The 24,372-nt window shown below is 42.9% G+C and overlaps 2 protein-coding genes across 9 annotated transcripts in view; one reads left to right on the forward strand and one right to left on the reverse strand.

Annotated features, from left to right (window-relative positions):
- The window catches only part of LOC138760823 (sorting nexin-5-like), a 54,302-nt gene extending 33,823 nt beyond the window's left edge, over positions 1 to 20,479 (reverse strand). Inside the window, exons 1-2 of one of the 3 annotated variants that reach the window (XM_069931994.1) lie at positions 20,308 to 20,479; positions 8,939 to 9,037 (exon numbers count right to left, since the gene is read on the reverse strand). In XM_069931994.1, coding sequence (XP_069788095.1) covers positions 8,939 to 9,037; positions 20,308 to 20,343 — 135 coding nt within the window. In that variant the 5' untranslated portion in view covers positions 20,344 to 20,479. The other 2 variants (XM_069931996.1, XM_069931995.1) reach the window with 2 other exon arrangements.
- Positions 20,480 to 20,646: 167 nt separating this feature from the next.
- mgme1 (mitochondrial genome maintenance exonuclease 1) overlaps positions 20,647 to 24,372 on the forward strand; it is a 34,399-nt gene continuing 30,673 nt past the window's right edge. The window contains exon 1 of one of the 6 annotated variants that reach the window (XM_069931999.1): positions 20,647 to 20,784. The gene's annotated coding sequence lies outside the window, so the exon portion shown is untranslated. Of the gene's footprint in view, positions 20,859 to 24,372 lie in introns of all 6 variants that reach the window. The other 5 variants (XM_069931998.1, XM_069932003.1, XM_069932000.1 and 2 more) reach the window with 5 other exon arrangements.

The raw sequence follows: 24,372 nt of genomic DNA on the forward strand, positions 1-24,372 counted from the left end.
CCCCGAATGGCTTACAAGCAGGGCCAGTTCCCCTGCCTTGTGGTGAGCCACCACAATAGTAACTTCCAAAAATCAGGCAAATGTGTAGAAAGAATGTGCACTATTCTTTCACAGAGCCAGCAGAATTAAAGTTTGGCCAACAACTCTTCTTGCAATGCTACGCTTCCTTCCACACCTCCTCATGTCTGTGGAATCTTCGGAATGAAGTGCAGGAGGTTAGTTGAGGAACTTCTGACAGTTATTAGTCACGAGACACTGACTGCTGAATATTCTCCTGAAATGAGTTGGCTCTTCATACTAGAAATTCTGGTATCTGGAGCGGCAACAGCAACAAGAGAAGCTAGCCGCCATGCCAGTAATGGAAGGTGAAAGAATTCCACCAGTTCACTATACTCATTCTGATCACAAGGACCTTCCTTGCCATGGAGTGATTGTTCACAAAAGCTCTAAGGCAGATGCAATATCGCTGGCTCTCCACTCAGCTCTGGATCACCTCGAAAACAGCAATTCACACATACGACTGAGCTTTATTGACTACAGCTTGGCCTTCAATATCATTATTCCCTCAATGCTGGTCAAGAAGCTACAAACTCTAGGCCTCTGTACCCTACTCTGCAACTAGATCCTTAACTTTATCATTAGAAGACCACAGTCAGTACGAAGTGGTAACAAATCTCCTCCTCATTGATTACCAACACATGCACACCCCAAGGATGTGTGTTTAGCCCACTGCTCTACTCATTATTCACCCAAGACTGTGATCAGGCACAATTCCAATGCCATCTACAAGTTTGCCGATTACACCACAGATGTTGGCAGAATCACAAACGCCAATGAGGAGGTGTACATGAGGGAGACAGATCAGTTCGTTGAATGGTGTAACAACAACAACCTTGCGTTCAATGTCAGCAAAACCAAGGAGATGATTGTGGACTTCAGGTGGAAGTCAGGGGAACATGACCCAATCCTCATTAAGGGCTTAGTAGAGAAGAGTGTCAAGAACTTCAAATTCCTGGGTGTTAACATCTCCAAGGATCTGTCCTGGAGCCTCCACGCTGATGCAATCACAAAGAAGGCTCACCAGCAGCTATACTTTGTGAGGTGTCTGAGGAGATTCAGTATGTCACCAAAGACTCTCGTAAACTTCTACAGGTGTACTGTGGAGAGCATTCTGGCTGGTTGCATTACTGCCTGGTAATGGAGGTGCTTACTCTCAAGACAAAAATAAACTCCAGAGGATTGTTAACTCAGCCTGCAACATCACAGGCACCAGACTTCACTCCATCGAGGACACCTATATGAGGCGGTGTCTTAAAAAAGCAGTCTCTATCCTCAAAGACCCCCACCACCCAGGCCACGCCCTCTTCATTCTGCTACTATTGGGGAAAAGATGCAGGAGCCTAAAGACAAGCGCACAACGGCACAAGGACAGCTTTTTCCCCGCTGCCATCAGATTCCAAAATAATCAATGAACCAAAGACACGGCCTTACTTTTTGTGCATTATTATTATTGTTTTTTTTTTTTTTTTAAATACAGAGTGTCATAGGATGGTTCATAATATGAATGTTTTCCCTATGATGCTGCCACAAAACACCAAATTTCATGACTTGTTCGTGACAATAAATCCTGATTTTGAGTTGGAACAAAAACTGCTGTCAGGATCTTGACCTCCTCCCTCACTAACCTTCTCTTTGGCTTGGCTTCGCGGACGAAGATTTATGGAGGGGGTAAAAAGTCCACGTCAGCTGCAGGCTCGTTTGTGGCTGACAAGTCCGATGCGGGACAGGCAGACACGGTTGCAGCAGTTGCAGGGGAAAATTGGTTGGTTGGGGTTGGGTGTTGGGTTTTTCCTCCTTTGCCTTTTGTCAGTGAGGTGGGCTCTGCGGTCTTCTTCAAAGGAGGTTGCTGCCCGCCAAACTGTGAGGCGCCAAGATGCACGGTTTGAGGCGTTATCAGCCCACTGGCGGTGGTCAATGTGGCAGGCACCAAGAGATTTCTTTAGGCAGTCCTTGTACCTTTTCTTTGGTGCACCTCTGTCACGGTGGCCAGTGGAGAGCTCGCCATATAACACGATCTTGGGAAGGCGATGGTCCTCCATTCTGGAGACGTGACCCATCCAGCGCAGCTGGATCTTCAGCAGCGTGGACTCGATGCTGTCGACCTCTGCCATCTCGAGTACTTCGACGTTAGGGGTGTAAGCGCTCCACTGGATGTTGAGGATGGAGCGGAGACAACGCTGGTGGAAGCGTTCTAGGAGCCGTAGGTGGTGCCGGTAGAGGACCCATGATTCGGAGCCGAACAGGAGTGTGGGTATGACAACGGCTCTGTATACGCTTTTCTTTGTGAGGTTTTTCAGTTGGTTGTTTTTCCAGACTCTTTTGTGTAGTCTTCCAAAGGCGCTATTTGCCTTGGCGAGTCTGTTGTCTATCTCATTGTCGATCCTTGCATCTGATGAAATGGTGCAGCCGAGATAGGTAAACTGGTTGACCGTTTTGAGTTTTGTGTGCCCGATGGAGATGTGGGGGGGCTGGTAGTCATGGTGGGGAGCTGGCTGATGGAGGACCTCAGTTTTCTTCAGGCTGACTTCCAGGCCAAACATTTTGGCAGTTTCCGCAAAGCAGGACGTCAAGTGCTGAAGAGCTGGCTCTGAATGGGCAACTAAAGCGGCATCATCTGCAAAGAGTAGTTCACGGACAAGTTTCTCTTGTGTCTTGGTGTGAGCTTGCAGGCGCCTCAGATTGAAGAGACTGCCATCCGTGCGGTACCGGATGTAAACAGCGTCTTCATTGTTGGGGTCTTTCATGGCTTGGTTCAGCATCATGCTGAAGAAGATTGAAAAGAGGGTTGGTGCGAGAACACAGCCTTGCTTCACGCCATTGTTAATGGAGAAGGGTTCAGAGAGCTCATTGCTGTATCTGACCCGACCTTGTTGGTTTTCGTGCAGTTGGATAATCATGTTGAGGAACTTTGGGGGACATCTGATGCGCTCTAGTATTTGCCAAAGCCCTTTCCTGCTCACGGTGTCGAAGGCTTTGGTGAGGTCAACAAAGGTGATGTAGAGTCCTTTGTTTTGTTCTCTGCACTTTTCTTGGAGCTGTCTGAGGGCAAAGACCATGTCAGTGGTTCCTCTGTTTGCGCGAAAGCCGCACTGTGATTCTGGGAGAATATTCTCGGCGACACTAGGTATTATTCTATTTAGTAGAATCCTAGCGAAGATTTTGCCTGCAATGGAGAGCAACGTGATTCCCCTGTAGTTTGAGCAGTCTGATTTCTCGCCTTTGTTTTTGTACAGGGTGATGATGGTGGCATCACGAAGATCCTGAGGCAGTTTACCTTGGTCCCAACAAAGCTTGAAAAACTCATGCAGTTTGGCATGCAGAGTTTTGCCACCAGCCTTCCAGACTTCTGGGGGGATTCCATCCATACCTGCTGCTTTGCCACTTTTCAGTTGTTCGATTGCCTTATATGTCTCATCCAGGGTGGGAACCTCATCCAGCTCTAGCCTTAGGGGCTGTTGAGGGAGCTGGAGCAGGGCGGAATCTTGGACTGAGCGGTTGGCACTGAAAAGAGATTGGAAGTGTTCTGACCATCGGTTGAGGATGGAGATCTTGTCGCTGAGGAGGACTTTGCCGTCTGAGCTGCACAGCGGGCTTTGGACTTGGGGTGAGGGGCCGTACACAGACTTTAGAGCCTCGTAGAAACCCCTGAAGTCGCCAATGTCCGCGCTGAGCATTTAGAATTCTACTGCTAACAGGTTCTCAGCACTGCTCTTCACCCAGGGGGTGGAAGGGTCTAAAATTTAGAACATAGAACTGTATAGCACTGGATTGTATACCTCTTCAGCCCATGATGTCTGTGCTGAGTATGATACCCGATTAAACTGAATCTCTTTTGCCTGTATATTGATCTATATCCCTCCTTTCCCTGCATATTTGTATGTCTATCTTAAAGCCTCTTAAGAGCTATAATCCTATCTACAAGCTCCACTATTCCTGACTAACTGTTCTCAGCACCTACCACTCTTGTGTATTTATATAAAGAAAGCCCCACACATCATCTTTAAGCTCTCTCACTGATGCACATTTACTTTCAGTGCATGTTATGTGATGTTTTACACATTTACCTGGGGTGGGGATGGAAAGACTTCTACTTCTCTACATTCCTCGCTCGTTTGTGGCTGACAAGTCCGACGCGGGACAGGCAGACACGATTGCAGCGGTTGCAGGGGAAAATTGGTTGGTTGGGGTTGGGTGTTTGGTTTTTCCTCCTTAGCCTTTTGTCAGTGAGGTGGGCTCTACGGTCTTCTTCAAAGGAGGTTGCTGCCCGCCAAACTGTGAGGCGCCAAGATGCACGGTTTGAGGCGTTATCATCCCACTGGCGGTGGTCAATGTGGCAGGCACCAAGAGATTTCTTTAGGCAGTCCTTGTACCTTTTCTTTGGTGCACCTCTGTCACGGTGGCCAGTGGAGAGCTCGCCATATAACACGATCTTGGGAAGGCGATGGTCCTCCATTCTGGAGACGTGACCCATCCATCGCAGCTGGATCTTCAGCAGCGTGGACTCGATGCTGTCGACCTCTGCCATCTCGAGTACTTCGACGTTAGGGATGTAAGCGCTCCAATGGATGTTGAGGATGGAGCGGAGACAACGCTGGTGGAAGCGTTCTAGGAGCCGTAGGTGGTGCCGGTAGAGGACCCATGATTCGGAGCCGAACAGGAGTGTGGGTATGACAACGGCTCTGTATACGCTTATCTTTGTGAGGTTTTTCAGTTGGTTGTTTTTCCAGACTCTTTTGTGTAGTCTTCCAAAGGCGCTATTTGCCTTGGCGAGTCTGTTGTCTATCTCATTGTCGATCCTTGCATCTGATGAAATGGTGCAGCCGAGATAGGTAAACTGGTTGACCGTTTTGAGTTTTGTGTGCCCGATGGACCATGAATTAATCCACCACCACAAAAGAGCCTCTGAACCATTGTAGCACCACTTTTTTTCTTCCACAATGGTAACTGAATATTACCTACCTTTGATATCAATTTCCTTTTCAATATAATTAATGTATACTATTGTAGCTTCTTCCTTCCTTCCCCCCACCCCCCCCCAACCCACCCCAATGAAGTACTGTTTGGCTGAAGCAAGCATGAGTTCAGGTACAATTTAATATTACATTTGACAATAAACCCATGCTTATTCAGTAATATTCCCAGTAGAAATGCAACGGACCTTTTGTTTGTTTAAATCTCTCTGATAAAGACATTAACTGACCAATCAATTCTGAGAGTGTATTAGCACCCTGCTCTGGAAATTTGTTTTACAAATTAGTAGCTGTGAGATGCAGGACTGGAGGTAGAGTGAAGACAATGGGCTGAGATTTGGGAAAATTTGTTCAAACTGTACATGATATGTAGTTTGTGCTCCAAAATTCAGTAATTAATTTTCATACACAAAGAGCTTATGAGTTGGACGTTAAAGTTGTCTTCACTATAGACCCAAGTGTGAACGTGGGGTGGATTCTGCCTTTACTACTCTTAACCAGCAAGTTTATAAAATCGTAAGAGGAATGTAGAGAAGTAGAAGTCTTTCCATCCCCACCCCAGGTAAATGTGTAAAACATCACATAACATGCACTGAAAGTAAATGTGCATCAGTGAGAGAGCTTAAAGATGATGTGTGGGGCTTTCTTTATATAAATACACAAGAGTGGTAGGTGCTGAGAACAGTTAGTCAGGAATAGTGGAGCTTGTAGATAGGATTATAGCTCTTAAGAGGCTTTAAGATAGACATACAAATATGCAGGGAAAGGAGGGATATAGATCAATATACAGGCAAAAGAGATTCAGTTTAATCGGGTATCATACTCAGCACAGACATCATGGGCTGAAGAGGTATACATTCCAGTGCTATACAGTTCTATGTTCTAAATTTTAGACCCTTCCACCCCCTGGGTGAAGAGCAGTGCTGAGAACCTGTTAGCAGTAGAATTCTAAATGACCTGTGTTGAATGCATACAGCTCATCTTGCAGACACGACTGGCTGGAACATGCCAAATTACTAGGGGGGTAGAATGCTTGAAAGCTGATACATGAAGGCATACATTTTGAAATGCAGACTGTATCTTGTGGGCAAACAGCAATGACTAATGGAAGCAAGCCAACAGTTTGACTACAACTTAGGGATTTTTCACCTAAAAATTATGTCTAAGCTAAAACTGCTAGTCTGACTGCGATCAAACCCACTGCCTAGATTCTTGGTCTTTTGCTCCTGAGTGTTTTAACCAGCGCCTGCACTGGCATCCAGTACTTACAAATTAGTGCCCGTTTCATGTCAAGACTTTTTTTTTTTGCACATGAAAAAAATCTCCAAGATATAGTAATTAGGTCTGGGCTGCATGCACATTCCAACACATGGGGTGCAAAGAGATGGGGAGAATTTTGCTGTGCTGGATAATGCTCTCTTTCAGCTACAATACTGGTCTCCTAGATCCAAGAGTGTGATTACCTCCTCTCCTCCTTAACATCTCAAAGTTTTACAGCAAGGAAATAAGCCCTTCTGCCCAATTTATCCTTGCTGACCATGTTGTCCACTGAATGTAGCTCCATTTTGATATGTTCAGCTCATATCCCTTTAAACCTTTCCTGTCCATGTACCTGTTTAAATGTCTTTTAATGTCACTAACAAATTTATCATGCAAGACCACAACTCAAGAACTGGACAACTGAGATCTGGCCTTTCATTCTTGCTACAATTTCAGTTGCCAACATACAACTGATCTCATCATTCACTTGTACAACCAAGATACAGGGCAGTAAAAGAAGACAAGTCAAAGAATCAGATTTATCATCCGCCCGCCCGCACGCACGCACAGAGTGTGGCAGGTTAAGTTCATTCCTTTATTAGGGCTGGAAAGGCTGCTTTTATACTGTTCAAGTTCCCGCACCCTTCTTGCCCAGCCTGTTTCTGCTGAGTTAGCTGGGCAGCTTGACCAATGCCATTTTAGGGCTGTTGGTCTGATGCTGCCCCATCTTCTACCCCCATCAGTTCGTTGACCCAGGAGTCACTTTAGTGATCTCTGTCCATGTCTGCTGCTGCACGATCTCTGCAATTGCGGGCCGCCACAATGGTCAATTAATGATTTGGATAGGTGCAATTTCCTATAGGGAGAAGGGTTAAAGGAATTAGGGTACCAGGTACAAATGCATATTAAAGATGGGGTAACGATCCCAAGACGGGCTTGTAACTTCCTTGTGAAGAGCAGAAACTAAAACTTTTCAGTTTCCCTTGCCTGAAGCTTGTCTCCAGCATTGCTCACAGCAAGTTAATAGAAGCACTGCTTAACACCCTAGTTGTGTGTGGAGGAAACGTGTGGCCTCCCTCCCCGCCTGAAACGTGTGGCCTCCCTCCCCGCCTGAAACGTGTGGCCTCCCTCCCCGCCTGAAACGTGTGGCCTCCCTCCCCGCCTGAAACGTGTGGCCTCCCTCCCCGCCTGAAACGTGTGGCCTCCCTCCCCGCCTGAAACGTGTGGCCTCCCTCCCCGCCTGAAACGTGTGGCCTCCCTCCCCGCCTGAAACGTGTGGCCTCCCTCCCCGCCTGAAACGTGTGGCCTCCCTCCCCGCCTGAAACGTGTGGCCTCCCTCCCCGCCTGAAACGTGTGGCCTCCCTCCCCGCCTGAAACGTGTGGCCTCCCTCCCCGCCTGAAACGTGTGGCCTCCCTCCCCGCCTGAAACGTGTGGCCTCCCTCCCCGCCTGAAACGTGTGGCCTCCCTCCCCGCCTGAAACGTGTGGCCTCCCTCCCCGCCTGAAACGTGTGGCCTCCCTCCCCGCCTGAAACGTGTGGCCTCCCTCCCCGCCTGAAACGTGTGGCCTCCCTCCCCGCCTGAAACGTGTGGCCTCCCTCCCCGCCTGAAACGTGTGGCCTCCCTCCCCGCCTGAAACGTGTGGCCTCCCTCCCCGCCTGAAACGTGTGGCCTCCCCGTCTGAAACTTATTCAGAAGTTACATCATCTGTAAATTAATATTGGACTCTTGCAAACCATTAGTGCACATCTTGCCATTGGCCAATTTAAATCACCTAGGGCTAGAAACAGATTCACACTGTATATAAAACCAATGCACAGCACATTCTTGCCCTCTGCCTCATGGTCCAAATCCCAGACACAACTTCATGCCAGGTCACTACTGTGGACATTGATGGAAGTCATCACATGTAAGGTGTGCACTACACTGAAGATCAACGCTTGCAGAGAGCCATAGCCCTATTTGTACAGGGAACTGGGTATGTGGGAGAGTCCCTGTTTGTAGTGTGTGAACAGAACAAGTATAGGTTTACTGTTATTGGAGTCCAACCGAGGTGAACGTCTATATCATCACTCAAGTGAAATAGTGATTGACTACTGTTTAACATTCTCCTCTGTTCATTTCCTGTGTGTTAAAAGTTGCATGTGATTGTAAAACAAGTCTCTCTGTGTGAACCCACTGACCCAGACACTCTTCCCAACACAACACTAGTGAAACAGTCTCCAGTAAATCTAAAGAAGTTCAGTCAGAGCTTTTTAGATTTGTAACTTTATCACTAGGCCACTCACTTTCTCAAATGGTGAACTGGGGAAGTAATATTTCAGCTAATCAACTGGGTTGCTTCAGCTTTCGAAATTCAGATCAGAGTTGGCAGCACAACGATAAAAGTAGCAGATTAGAAGTGTCTATTAAACATATATTACAAATACTATACTGTGGGCCATCATGGACAGAAGTCTTAAACAGAACTTGCTTTCCCATTCTAAGCATGTCACAGGAGATAAAACTCCACATCATGTGAATGGCAAACCATTTTCCCCAAACTTAGAAAGCTCATCTTAAAGTTCTGGTTGCCAACTTTGTTCAACTTTGTTCATCATTCGTGAAAACCAAATTTCATGTTATACTTGGTGTGACCAGGATCACCCACCTTGGTGTGAACTGTGAATTTAACTTTCTCTCTCTCACTGAGTGCATCAGGAATTTCAACCTGCAACGAGGGCTTTCCCTCCATGCATATGGAAGCCATCTGAAATACAAAAAAAAAAGGTGACCTCTACTTTCAGTGCAATGCAGATTAACAAACACCGAGATGTTTAGAATTGGATTTTAATTTAGTTTCTAATGATTTAAGATTAGTGCAAATAGGTGTTTGGTCAAAAGCCCAAAGAAGATTTTATTTAATGATTGTTCCAACTGAATCTGATGTTCTTACTGCATTACCCAGTTAGATCGGATTGTCCAAAGTGCATTTACATCAACTTAAGTTGTTCACTCGATGATTATTAAGGGTGGATTAAAAAATACAACCAGACTCTTAAAATAATTGAAACCCAATCTAAAAAACAATTGGAAAGGATGTTAATGAATAATGAGAAAATCTATTTCAATTCTATTTGGCTAAGTGCATCATGGTAAAGCTGGTTTATTACAAGAGCAGAAACTGTAGGGATGATGAAGGGACAACTGCATTAGAAGGTGCATAAGATTGCACCTTACCATTTTCTCTCCCTTTCCCCCCACCCCAAACAGTGTCAGCTTCCAAACAGCAAACACAGATTATCTGGTAGTTTGTCACTTCATTTTATGGGATGTCAGTATGCACAACGTGGTAACTTCATTTATTTTGTAGGCGCACTTTGGAAAGGGACAGGAGGACATGAAGGGCAACCCACAAGCAAGAGATTTCATCATTCAATGCTTGTTTACTGTCTCCATGCCAGCCAATGAAGACTTGTATAGTGAGCACTCCCACACATCACTTGCTGCACTGCTCCTTCGGTTTTTGTAACTGTAGATTCATTAGAACTTGTTCTGTACAGAGAAAGACAAAAAACCCTCTAACTGCAACTCAAGGTTTTTTTTGAGCAGCCATCCTTTTTATTCAGAAAGAAATCTCAAACCAATACACCCTCACAATAGGTTGTACCAAGTTTTGCAGCTTCAATATGTTTTTAATTTTCTTTATTTTTCACACTATGAATCATATTAATCAAAATACACACAAACATTTCCCTCTTGAATACACAGTGGCATTTTCTCCCCCTTTTTTCCCCCCCTCCCTCCTTCTCACACCCCTCCAAATCCATTAAACGTTTAACATGTACAATAAACCCATTAAACAATGACATCACACAAGAAAATTGTGTCATCTACTTTTACACACTGGATCAGTTCATTTAGTCTTCTTCTTATTCTATCATTTTAGGGGGTGTAGGTCCACGATAGGCCCTCTCTGTTGTGTTCCATGTACGGTTCCCAAATTTGTTCAAATAATGTGACTAAATGATATGTTATTTTTTTCCAATGGAATACATTTATTAATTTCTATGTACCATTACTGTTTTCTCAGGCTCTCTTCTGATTTCCAAGTGGACATTATACATTTTTTTTGCTATAGCTAAGGCTATCATAATAAATCTTTTTTGCGCTTCATCCAGATTGAGGCCGAATTCCTTACTTCTTATATTACTTAGAAGAAAGATCTCTGGTTTTTTTGGTATGTTATTTTTTGTGATTTTATTTAATATCTGATTTAGATCTTCCCAAAACTTTTTCACTTACTCACATGTCCAAATTGCATGCACTGTTGTTCCCGTTTCCTTCTTACAGCGAAAACATCTATCTGATAATGTTGGACCCCATTTATTTAACTTTTGTATCATGCGTAACCTCGTATTTATTATATTTCTCATAGTTCCGGAGCATAACTTTTCCCATATTTCATTTGAAGTTGTTCATGTTAATGATGCAGTTTCAAAATGTATGCAATATCTACAGAGCTCAGCACATTAAAAGCAAGTGATCCCCACAGTATTACAATGATCCCCATAGTATTTAACCTGTACTTGTTGCTCTCAGTTGCAGAAACACCCTTACATCAAGGATCCCATTCACTAAGCAACCATTTTTAAAAAAGCCCAATTAGGGCCAGAAATATTTAAAATACATGCATCAGTTTTTCCACAAATACTACATGCAAGTATGCAGCACAGCCACCCTTCTCCAAGCTTAATGGAATTTATGAACACATAACTGTAATTGGCAGAAAACTAAGTTCTGGAAACCATAACTGACCAGGTCTTTGACTAGAAATAGTAATTGTTTCTCTTTCTGAAAATGCTGCCTGACCCTGAGCATTTTCAGCATTTTCTGTTTTTAATTCATTGTAGTTGGCAATCCTGATGCCTTATGAATGATTATTGCAGAAAAATACTGCATTCATGTAAAGTCTTTCACGTTCCTACAAGATGTCCCAAAGTCCTGAGATAAATTAAGTACTTTTGTTGCCATGTCTTGGCATATGGAATTGTGAAATTGTGGCCATTAATGAAACTTGGTTGCAGGAGGGCAGGATTGGCATATATGAAGAGCAGAAGGATAACAAGAATGAAGGTGGGACAGCTGAAGGATAAGGAAGACAACATACGCTTGGAGGCAGAGGAGGTTGGTGAGGTCCTAAATGAATATGTTGCATCACTATTCACAAGAGAAAAGGACCTTGATTGTGGTGAAGTGGAAACTGAACAGGCCTGTGTGTTGGACAATGTGGAGAACAATGAAGTGAAAGTGTTGGATCTTTTTAAAAAGATCAAGATCGATAAGTCCCTGGGGCTGGATATGATATACCCCAGGCTGCTGTGGGAAGTGAGGGAAGAGCTAGCTGGGTCAGTAGCTATGATCTTTGAATCTTCTTTGGCCACAGAGAAGGAGTCGAAGAATTGGAGGATGGCAAGTGACAGGATCAGCAAACACCAGAGGACACATATACAAAGTGAAGGGAGGGAAGTTTAAGATATCTCATCAGCAGTAATTTTTCTTTTTTAATAAGCACAGAATTGTGGGTGCTTGGAATGCCTTTCCAGAGATGGTGGTGGAGGCTGAAATATTAGGGGCATTGAAGAGGCTCTTAGACAGACACATGGATGAAGGAAAATAGAGGGTTATGGGGTAGGGAGGGTTTAGTTTTTTTTGAAGAACACGAGTCAACATAACATCAAGAGCCAAAGGGCCTGTACTGTGCTCTATTGTTCTATGTCCACACTCATGGGGTTGTATTATAGATCACCCAATAGGCAAAGAGAATTGGAAGAGCAAATCTGTAGAGAGATAGTAGACAGCTTCAGGAAACCCAAGGTTGAGGTTGTAGATTTTAAACTTTCTAGACATTGACTAGGACTCCCATATTGTAAAAGGGCTGAATGGCTTGGAGTTTGTCAAATGTGTTCAGGAAAGCTTTCTAAATCAATATAGAGAGGTACCAACTAGAGAGAGTGAAATAGTGAATCTCCTATTAGAATCAAGACAGGACAGGTGACAGAAGTACATGTAGAGGAACATTTTGGATGTCATTAGTTTCAAGTCAATATGGAGAAGGATAGGTCTGGAGCTCAGATTGAGATAAATTGGAGAAAGGCCAATTCTGAAGAAATGAAGAAGAATCTAGAATGCATGGATTAGAGCAAGTTATTTTCAGGCAAAGATATGCAAAGTAAGTGGAAGATCTTTAAAGGTGAAATTTTGAAAGTGCAGATTTTGTATGTTCCTGTCAGGATTAAAAGCAAAGTTAGCAGGCATAGGGAACCTTGGTTTTCGAGGGTTATTGGGAATCTGGTTCAGAAAAGAGAGGTGTATAGCAGACAATGGAGCAAATGAGGTACTTGACAACTTTAAAAATGCAAGAAAAACCTCAAGAAAGATATTAGGAAGGTTAAAAGAAAACATGAAATTGCTTTGGCAAACAATGAGAAGGAAACCCCTCAAGTTTCTTCAGGTTTATTAAGAGCAAAGGGATAGTAAAGGGCAAAAAGGTCCCCTTGAAGATCAGAGTGGTCAGCTATGAATGGAGCCAAAAGAGATGAGGAAGGGGGTGGGGGGGGGGGGGGGGGGAAGAAGGGGGAAGATCTTAAATTTTTTTGCATTAGTATTCACTGATGAAACTGGCACAGAGTCATGGGAAGGAAAACAAACAGTGAGGTCATAGAACCTAAACAGATTAAAGAAATGTTTGATGTTTTAAAAGCATACAAGGGTGAATAAATCATCAGGGCCTGACAAGCTATTTCCTCAGATCTTGAGAGGGGCTAATGTAGAAATTGCAGGAGTTCTAGCAGAAATATTTAAAATATCCTTAGCCACAGGTTTAGAGCTAGAGGATCTGAGGGTAGCTCAAGTTTATCCACAGTTTAAAAAAGCTCCAAAATTAACCCTGTAAATTATAGGCCTGTGAGCCTGACATCAGTTGTAGGTAAATTATTGAAAGGTGTTCCAAGAGATTGGATATGCAAGTATTTGGATAGCCAGGGATTAATTAGGAATAGTCAACATGCCTTTGTACATGGTAGGTCATGTTTAACCATTCTGAGAGTTTGTTAACTATCCTGGTAACCTCAAAAAAGCAAAGGCTGTGGTTATTGTCTACATGGACTTTAGTAAGGTCTTTGACAAGGTCAGGACACTCAGCATTCATGAAGTAGTGAACTGGGTTCAACAATGGCCAAATGGGAGAAGCCAGAAAGTAATGGTGGATGATTGCTTCTCAGACTGGAGCCAAGTGACTAGTGGTGTCACATACTGGAAAAATGGGCTGGAAAATGGCAGACAGAATTTAATGCAGACAAGTGTGAGGTGTTGCTTGTCTATTCCTGTCTATCCTTTCCTTAGGGAAAATCCATCCATCAATCTATCTTAATTAGGTTGAATCACAAAAATTTAAAGACCTGGAGGCCAGCGGTGGGGTCCCGATTAATCCTACAATTTCTATTCTTTCACTGAGTTTATTTTAACTTTTTAATAAGAATTTTTTTTTGTTTGTAATTGTTTTGTTTTGCTTTTTGGTCTATGTTCCTAATATGTCTGGAAGGTAAAGGGACACTGTAAAATGCTATAGGAATAGGGGACAAGGACTAATTTATTGTTGCTGTTTTTCTTTTTAGGGTAACTGTCTATTTAATTTTATCTCTGGGTATATAAGTTAGGATAAGGGAGGGAGGATGAGAGAGGAGAAAATTGGACAACAGTGAACCATGTATATAAATTGGAAAATGTAGTTCATTTTTATTATCATGGATTATTAGGATTGTTGACAATGTTTGCTTTTGAAAAAGTACTGTGTGCAGTTTTGTTCACCCAACTGCAGGAAAGATATCAATCAGGTAGAAAGAGTCCCAAGAAGATTTACTAGGATATTTCACAGATTTAAAAAGGTTAAACAGGTTAGGACTTTATTCCTTGGAGCATACATACAAAAATGAGGGGAGATTCGATAGAGGTACTTCAAATTCTGAGGGGGGGGGGGGTTAGACAGTAAATGTAGATAGGCTTTTTCACCACTGAGACTAGGTGAGATACAAACCAGAGGATATGAGTTAAGGGGGAAATTTCTTCACACAGAGAATGGTGCGAGTGTGGAACAAGCTGCCTGCCCAAGTGGTGAATACATGCTCAATTTTAACATTTAAGAAGAATTTGGACAAGTACATGGATGGGAGAGATATGGCAGGCTATGGACTGGGTGCAGGTCAGTGGAACTAGGTGGATAAATGGTTGAGCATAGATTAGAAGGGCCAAATGGGCCTGTTTTTGTGCTGTAATGTTCTATGGGTCTATTAAGGGAAATCCAGTCACCAACTTGCATACAATAAGCCTTGACATGAAGCATTGAGATGAACAGTTAATACTATCTGCCAATCAACTCCCTTCCTCAAATTGCATTGATTCACCTTTCACTGGTAGCCTTTGCCCATCCCTCCTTCCTCATCTTTTTAAGATTCTTTTATCTTAAGATTCCTTATCATCATGTAATAGGATACAAAAATGATTTTAGTCCACCATAAGGCAAAGGTTCACCTTCAGCAGTAATTGCCTGGCACCCCCTAAAGTCAGGAAAAGAGAAGCAAAAGAGAGTTTCTCCACGTCCCCCACCCCCCCCCACCCCCAGAGTTACTGAGTGTCCATGGATGCACCCTCAGCACTCCACAGCCACAAACACTTCAGTCTAAACCATCAGCAGCCCGAGCTCCAGATCCAAACCTCTGACACGATCAGGAAGCTTTCAGCGCTCTTGGCATCCTCTTGCATCCTGGTTCCAATACCTGGTACCCCTTCAGCTAGTCTCGAGTCAGTCTCCAGCAGGCCAGTCTCGTGCAAGTCCTTTGACCACAGTTGCCTGCAGCCCACAGTCTGTGTGGATTCCTCACCTCAAGTCACCAACAGCCCGCCACCTGTGTTCTTCAGCCGCAGAGCTCCTCACTGGTTTACTGCTGTAGTCACCATATCGTGTTGCTGTCTCCTCTGCTTCTTTTTAAACAGGTAGTGATCCTCCATTTTCTGGTGCCCTGGAGTCTGCAACCTTTGAGGCCGCTGAAGAACACAGGTGCCACTATCATGTACCCGGACACCACGGTCACAGGATATTTAAATAAACCACTGTCGGCTCCTTTAACAGACTGTTTAAAGTCTGTACAGAGTCTTTGGTAGTTGGACAGCGGTAAAACGATGTGGAGGAGCAATGCAGCTCCACTCCCCACTCTCTCCGCTGCCAAGAACAGAACTTTGCTTTAACATCTCATGAAAAATTGCCATTGCCCATTTGACTCTCCTAACAGGCAATACAGATCTTGCTCAAATCAATCCCATCACACTGATTTTATCTACAGTCCAGACAATCTACCTTTAGCTCAGGTACTTCTGAATAGTTACAATTCCTTCATAACCAAGAGGGAAGGTGGAAACCAAGGCACATAAAAAAGAACACCACAAGCAAATTGTGTCTCCACTGGTTTTGCAGTTACACCATTGGAACTATCTGTAATCCATGACAGGCTCATTTATGGTCCATCCCAGGGTTTTCCCAGCACTGTTCGTTCAAGTCCAGCAACATATCCTTTAAGCATTTTTTCCCTCGTCCGTCCGTTTACCCCCCCCTTTAAAATCAACATCCATGTTGTTTGGAGTTCTACTGCTGTGCATCAAGATGGTTCGCCATTGATCAACAATCCTTACTCAATCCCTCCTCTCCCTTCTCAACAAATGGTTGCTCAACAGTAAACCAGATGCAGAAATCCTGACCAATTCACTCCTTCCAGTCAGCCTGCTGCCAATATCTTTGCCAAAGTCAGAATAGAACCTGAGATCAAAGCAAGTTCCTAGGCCAGACATCTCAGTTGTTCAGCCACTGGGTGGAGTACAAGGTACAGAAGCAGAAATGTCTTGTACTTTGAATATGATTTGTTGGTTTTAAAATGAGGGAAATGGACTCATGCAAGCTGAAGACTTAAACTCCATGCTTTTAAACATTTCTGTATTAAGACTGATTTGACAAAATTATCCTGAAGGTCAGTGCAAAGCAGTCTGGCTTGTATGCGTTCATTTGTATTTTGACTTTATCTTCCAGACTATTTTGGATTTCTGTTGTTTTATTTATTGGCAAAGACCAGATAAATAGCTTGTATTGATCTGTTGTAGTGAACGCAGTTTAGCCTGCCCAGACTTTTTTTTGTTGTTGCTATTTTGTGTTTATTTTGGTAGGTTAGATAGGATTTTATCGATCTTTTCTTTTTTTTGTATCTTTCAAATTAGGGAGAAAGTACATATAACATATTGAATAATATTATCATATGTATTGCATGCAATACACTGATGTTTCTGTTCTTGCTATTCAATTCTGTATTCTATTCTCCTCATGTATTGTTTACTTGTATGTTTAATGAAAAGATTGAAAATCAAACGAGTCTGGTTCTACCCAAAAAATGAACTGGCACACCCACATGTTTTTGAAGCTGTTGGCCAACAAGATCTGGATCAAAGCCAAATTTTTATGCTACCCCTGCAGTATAAAGCACCACAAACCAATACGATTAAAAGGAATGGAATTGTGTAGGAAGTCTAGTGGCTCTGGCCACAAGATTCCAACCTGCCTTGTGATCCAGGGTCACATGTAATGCTACAGTGGGGAGATCAAACAGTGCATACGCCATAGGCAACCGAGTCTCTGGCTTCCCACACCCACCTCTATCAGCCACTGCCCTTCTGCAACGCTCAAGAAATAGCACTGCACCTTCTCACTTCTGGCATTATAACCTTCCAGACTCAAGATGGAATTCAACAATTTTAGATAATTTGCATTTTGCTGGTCATTTCAGATAACGAATGCTGCATTTATATCTCTCTGACTTTTATTCCCCATCTTTTTCACCTGGTACCATCACCCCATTTATCACACTTGGATGCACTTTATCAACTGCAGTTCAGCATTAAAAAGCATCATCCACTCAAAACTAATCAGCTGGTGTTGAAGCATATCAACTCCTGTCTGAGCACCCACATGGATCTATTCCAATATACCTATCACTGCAAGGCAGATTCCTTCTCACTGGCTCTAGATGAAACCTTGAAACTCCTGGACAGTAAAGACACATACTACATCAGGATGCTCTTTATAGACTACTGCAAATGCCCAAGACTTGGGACTCAATAACCACACTGTAATTAGATACCGGATTTCCTCACCTCAAGTCCACAACTAGTGAGGATTGGTAATAACATCTCCTTCACAATCAGTACTGTAGTATTAAAAAACTGCATTCTTAGCCCCTGCTCTACTCACTTTACAACTATGACTGTGTGGCTGGGTATGTCAATAACACCATCTACAAATTCACTGATGAAACCATAATAGTGAGTTGTATAAAAAAAGGCACTGAGTCAGCATGCAGGAGGGAGACTGATTGAGAGGTTGGTGTTTTCAATGTCACCAAAACAAAGGAGCCGAATATAGACTTTAGGAAGGAAAAAACTAGAGGTGTATGATCCAGTGATCATTGGTGGTGGTAGTGGGGTGTCAGAAGTGGAGAGAGTGAACAAATTTAAATTCCTGGGAGTCATTATCTCAGAGGGCCTTCCCTGGCCCCAAAACACAAATTTCATTGTGTAGAAAGCACGGCAGTGCCTCTACTTCCTCAGGAGCTTGTATGGAAGTTTGGAATGACATCAAAAATCTTGGCAAACCTCTACAGAAATGTAATGGAAAGGGTGCTGACCAGCAACATCACAGCCTGTTATGTGAGCACCAATACCAGAATGGAAAACCCTGAAAAATGTAATGGACACAGCCCAGTACATCACAGGCCAAACTCTAGCCACCATGAAAATCTACATGGAATGAACCATAGAACACTACAGCACAGAAAACAGGTCATTCAGCCCTTCTAGTCTGTGCTAAAATATTATTCCACTAGACCCACTGACCTGCACCCAGTCCACAACACTCCAGACCTCTCCCATCCATGCATCTTTCCAATTTATTCTTAAAACTTCAGGGTGAACCTGCATTTACCATGTCAGGAAGCAGCTCTGAGTGAAGAAGTTCCCCTAATATTCCCCTTAAACCTTTCCCCTTTCACCCTAATGCCATGTCCTTTCATACTTATCTCTCCTAATCTAAGTGGAAAGAGCCTATCTGCATTTACTGTCTATACCCCTCATAATTTTGTAAATATCTGCTATACCTCCCCTCCTTCTTCTATGCTTCAATGAATAAATTCCTAACCTGTTTAATCTTTCCCTGTAACTCAACTCCTAAAGACCCGACAACATCAGAGTAAATCTTCTCTGCATTATTTTAATCTTACTGATCTCTTGCCTGTAATTAGACGACCAGAACTGTACACAATGCTCCAAATTTGGCCTCACTAATGTCTTATACAACCTCACCCTAACATCCCAACTACCTATACTCAATGAACCATATAGCGACTACAGCATAGAAACAGGCCCTTATGGTCCATTTATAATTATTATAAATAATTAAATAAAAATTATTGAAGCAGATGGGCTTTGTTACTTACCAGAATTAGATTTTTATTTTACCTAATTTACAATCCCCAACTTGTAGTTAAAAGTGAATTTACATCTTCAAATCACTTGTATAACATACAATTATGCGATATTGCCCAAGTTTGAAGCAATACATTGAGGCAACATAAATGAGTACTGTACAATGTTAAAAGCGTGTAGACAAATGTACAAAGACAGCCTAAACACCTTTTAAAAGTTGCCCCTAATTTAGATCATCTTCTGGGAAAAAACAACTTGTATCCATTCCATCAAGATCCCTCAGGATCTTCAATGTTTCAAGTCTCCTTTTATGCTCAACTCCAGTGGAAACGAGCCATTTCTCAAGGCAAAATGCATATTCCAGGTATCAGGCAAATAAACATACCCCAGATCACTAACATCCTTCTGAAAGGAGATCCATGATGCACATAATACTCTAAACATTGCCTTATCATTGCCCTGCATGACAGAAGTATAACCTCCAAGTTTTTGTATTCAATTCCTTTGGCAATAACCACCACCTTTCTAAACAATAATCTGCCGGAAGAAGTCAGTGCATTAAGTAGCAGAATTGTTGATGTTTCAGGCCGGAACCCTTCATCGGGGCATATTTTTTCTCCCACTGTTAAGATGACCCAGCCATTATCAATTTTTTTTTGGCTATGGCTCCCTTAAGATACTGCACAAAGTTTTTATGGGCAATGAAGCAGTCAGGTTTAAGTTGGTTTCTTCCACATAGCTTTTCTACCAACTACATAGAAAAATGTAACTTTTTAAATTTCAGTCCGTGCCCACCCCCCCCCCCCCCTTTAAATGTGCTGAGGCCTCCGTTGAGATTGGTTGCAACTAGACACCCAGATAAATGCATTTCTAAGCTCCATTATCTCTTTGTATTTAGATTTGTAACCATTTTTCCAACCAGTGGAGAACTTAAAATTTTACCAAATTTATTGGTCAATTGACCTCAAACTATAATCTCTTTGCAGTCTCTTTAAACCCTCGTCACTATTCAACTTTATTCCAGTACAACATTTTAATACTGGCAGAAACAGACTTCATCGTGGCAAATATTAAACAGTTGAAATGAAAATGGTTACATGGTACTCTGTGGAGTGACAAGTTACACCGTTTTGATTCCAGGATTAAAATGTGAAGTAGATTTTTTGGGTTTTTTTAATAAAAAAGCTGTTCAATCACCCGGACGTCAGGTGGAGTTTTTGTCCAACTCCTCAGTTCTACTGAAAAGATTTTTACATCTTGCGTTTGTATCATTATAAACCACAAAAAGTGCAACGACATACGATTCCCCAAATAAATAATCTCGCATGCACCCCAGAAAAGTACAATTCCACCTTATTTACGTTTGGATCCGTGGATGGGTGCATTGCTTCCAATACCAGAAGCGCGATGAACGTTGTTTATGAACAGGAAACAAGGCAAGTCTGCAAACCACACCTCTCGTACCTTAGATTCACTCAAGTTAGAAGAACTGTCAGACATCGCTCCCTCCTGCAAAGCGCAAACAATCCGCTTTGCTTTCTAACCCTCCTCCCTGAGGAGCGTGGCACCAACTTAACTCAACGCCACCCAACACAGTCCACTCTCCGCAACTTCAGCCAAAGTCCCGCCTTTACCATCTCCTCATTGATGCGGTGGCTGGACGTCCTGCCAAGGCTCAGCTCTACTATTGGTTCAGAGCGCCATCAATCAACCAGTGAGCGGGTGGCCACGGAAAATAAAAGCACAATGGAAACGATTTGCCCGCCCTGTGCATCAGCACCAAGGCTCCACCTTCAGGAGATTGCTTCCCCACTGCGCGCCTTGATTGCTGGGATGTGTAGTCTTCATAAAGGCTCATTCTGGCTTCCTTCCGTTAAATGGACTATAATTCCCAGTTACCATTGCGCAGTCAACCGGGCAACGCGTAGGCGATCCTGGAAAGTGAGTCCCTTATGCAATATTTCCGTTCGTGGGGCGCCTGAAACCTCCATCTTCCTCAATAAAGGGTACAGAAAGTCGGTAAACCTACTCCATGCACCCATCTGAATCTGTTGCGCCGCCAAAGCCCTCTCCTCGCCCGCTACCCCGCGCTGTCCGTCCCCACTCCCGCAGGCCAGCGCACCGTTGGTACCCTCCTACTCCCAACCTCTCCACCACCAAGCCAGGCTCGTTTCTCCCCCTCCTTGACACCCTGTCTATGCACCCCAGCCTCAAAGACTATTTCAGAAAGGGGATAGATAGGTGTCTAGGCGGTAACTGAATGATGAATTGAACAGTGCGGGAAAAGAGAGAAAACTGCAAACTAGGAATGGGAGTACACAACTCAGCCCTCAGTCATTTGATATGATTCTGGTTAATTTATCCCAAGCCTTATTTCCTTTTCTGTGCTATTTCCCTGTCGCCTCAACATCCCACCTCTCTTTCTCATATATACATACATCTAATTTTAATAGACTGGAGAGGTAGCTGGAGGTGAGTCTATCATTCGATCAGCCATGATCTTATTGAATGACCTACTCCTATTTCTTTTGTTCAATGTTTGGGAATTGCAGAAATTCACCACCATTCATTTATTGTCATTTAATAAAAACAGCTGTAATACTACATGAAATTGGCTTTAGTCTGACATAAGGCAGACAAGGATTTGCCATCAGTAGAAATTGTCTGGTGCCCCTTACAGTCAGAGAAAGAGAAGCAAAGAGAGTCCACCCAGAGATTTGCCTCCTGCAGCCTCTGCAACCACACAGACTTCCAACCAAACCATTGGCAACTTGAGCTCCAGATCCAAACCTCTGACACGATCGGGAACACCCTCGCATCCCAGTTCCAATACCTGGTACCCTTACAGACAGTCTCCAGCAATCAACAGCCTGGCTTTAGTCCTATGACTGCAGTCGCCAACATCCTCTGTGTTCTACAGCCACAGAACCCCATGTTGATCCACTCCTGTGGTCACTCATCTCCTCTGCTTCTCAAATGGGGGGGGTGGGTGGGGAGGGGTCGTATCCCCGTTTTCTGTTGCCCTGCACCAGTCCTCTGCTTCCCCAGAGTCCGTAACCATGTAGGCTGCTGCCAAACACAGGCACTGCCATCTTGGCTCAGAACCTGGGTTCGCAAGATTTGACCCCTTTAACAGGCCACTTAAAGTCTGTATGGAGGCGTAAGTAGTTCAACTGGGCAGAAGAATCCTGTGAAGAAGTTGAACTGGGCAGAAGAATCCTGTGAAGGAGTGCTGTGTCTCCTCCATGAGGGTCCACAGCAGCATTGCAACAGCTTCGGCAGTGCCACCATTCTTTTCTCTTGAGTGAACAAGTTCTTGCTAAAGCATTTTTAAAATGACTGCTTCTTGAAATTAAGTCTATTTCTTGAGTGAGCCTCTCCTACTTTTAAAACATTTCCACAAATAGGATCATAGTATTTAGGCGTTAAGCAGGAAAGTCTGTAGATGCTGGGGTTGTGCAATACACATACGTGCTAAAAGAACACAGCAGGTCATATGGTTGCTTGTTTTTTGACGAGGGCTCAGGCCTGAAATGTTAGTTACCTTTTGCTTCCTATAGATGCTGCATGACCTGCTGAGTTTCTCCAGCACTTTTGTGTGTTGCACTCTGTTAAGAGTTCTGAACTGAAAAGTTGACCATTTTCTTTCTCTATTTGACCTCCAGCAGACTGTTTTTTTTAACTCCAGATTCTGGTATCGGCAGACTCTTGTATTCTTCAAAGAGGATCAACCTTCACCCTCATTTTTTCTAAACATGCAAAGAGTGCAGAATTAAGTAGAAGGTCAGCCATAATCTTGTTCAGTGGTGAAGCAGGTTCGAAGAGCTGGATGGTCTGTTTCTGTTCCAAATTCTAATGTGCTTTCATCCTGTGGTGAATTCACCTTTTATGTCTGTTATACACAGTTGCAAGATGCATCAACCAGGCTCATGTTAAAATACTGGCTAGTAATTCACTCCCTGGTATTCAATGTAACAAGAAATTCACTAAGGTGAATGTTTTGAAACTATTTCCCTGGTATAACAAGTCCAGAACATGTTGAAAAATTCAAATCAAGCTATTTAGGATTAAAATCAAGAAGCATTTTTATTTTAATCACAGAAGCTTTTGTTGAATCAATGATCTTTTCTGAAGCTGGATTTTCCACATACTTCATCATCTTGACAGATAAGAGTGTAAAATTCTGCACCTAGTTCTTAGGTTAAAAAACCAAAGTTTTCAGAATGCTGTGCATTATCCCATCTGTTATGCTGACCCTAACTCAAGTGTCAATGAGTTGCCTTGGTGTAATGTTATCGAATTGAAAGAAAAGTGATTAGATCTTATTCTGGTGTAATCTAGAATTTAATCAGATTAATCTGGTTTCAATAATCTGTCAGACTAGCAGGTTTTCTGGAAAATTTGAATGTTGTTCATTAATATCACACCTATTTTGCTCTTTTAAAAGTGTTGCACAGTTGTATAATGAATTATTAAGTGAACTTGGTGAGTTAAAAGGGAGTGGGAAAATATACAAGAACTCTGGATCCTGGATCTATACACAAAACTGCCCAACTTCCTGGCCCCAATGTTCTGGACCTAGGGAGGCCATTCCAAAGGAGGACATATATATATAAAATATATATATAAAAAACACACACAGTGTGCTTGCATTTATTGTTTTTGCAATACTGGCAAACATACAGAATTTATATATATATAATCTATGACCATGTCCTCCTTTGATTCCAGACCTCGCAAACTCCAAACCTTTGGATCTGGCTGCACATTCTGCTAACACTTTCCTGCCTTACATTTTGGAGTCAGCCAAATGTTGGACTGTCAGAATTTCCTTACAATTTAAAGCTGGGTTATTGGAATTTTACAGCTGTGTTTTCTTTCCCCTCTCCTATTCTCGGCTTTCACACACAATGCTTAGTCCAGCTGCCATGAGTGTTGTCTGCACTGGAGATTAATTAGTACTGACTCTAAAAAGTTGCCATTTTGTTTTGTTGGGCTTCTTCCAGCAATGCCATCAGGTTTCAGTCTTTTTGAATGGTGTAAAAGGATAAAGATCTTAGTGTTTGATGCACAAACCCTCATCAGTGGCAGGGACAGTTAATAAGATGGTTTTAGGTGAGATAAATCATTTCAGTACTCTCCAGATCTTTGTAGTATTGAGGGCAAGTCTAGCACCACATGGCAGGAAAGCTTAGAAAGAGACTAAAAGAGGATGTTTCCAAGCTTGATGTTGGAAGTTAAGGTAGTATCTTTGGTATACCTTTTGAGCCATTATTTTGTCAATTATACTCCCCTGTAGTATTGCTATTCACCACAGCTCCATACTGGTAACAGATGGCCAAGAGGCTTCTTCTGGTGAATGGATCAATAACCATAAGTCATAGATTCACAATCAAAAGCTCTGAAGAGGTTATCACTGAGGTGGCAGGTTTAGAACTGGAAAGGTGGTGGAAGTTGATTCTTTAAATTATTTTAAACTGAGTTGCACAGATACATAAGAAGATAGGAGTAATAGGCCATCATGCCCTT

Source organism: Narcine bancroftii, chromosome 4 (genome assembly GCF_036971445.1).
Source record: "Narcine bancroftii isolate sNarBan1 chromosome 4, sNarBan1.hap1, whole genome shotgun sequence".
NCBI lineage: Eukaryota > Metazoa > Chordata > Chondrichthyes > Torpediniformes > Narcinidae > Narcine > Narcine bancroftii.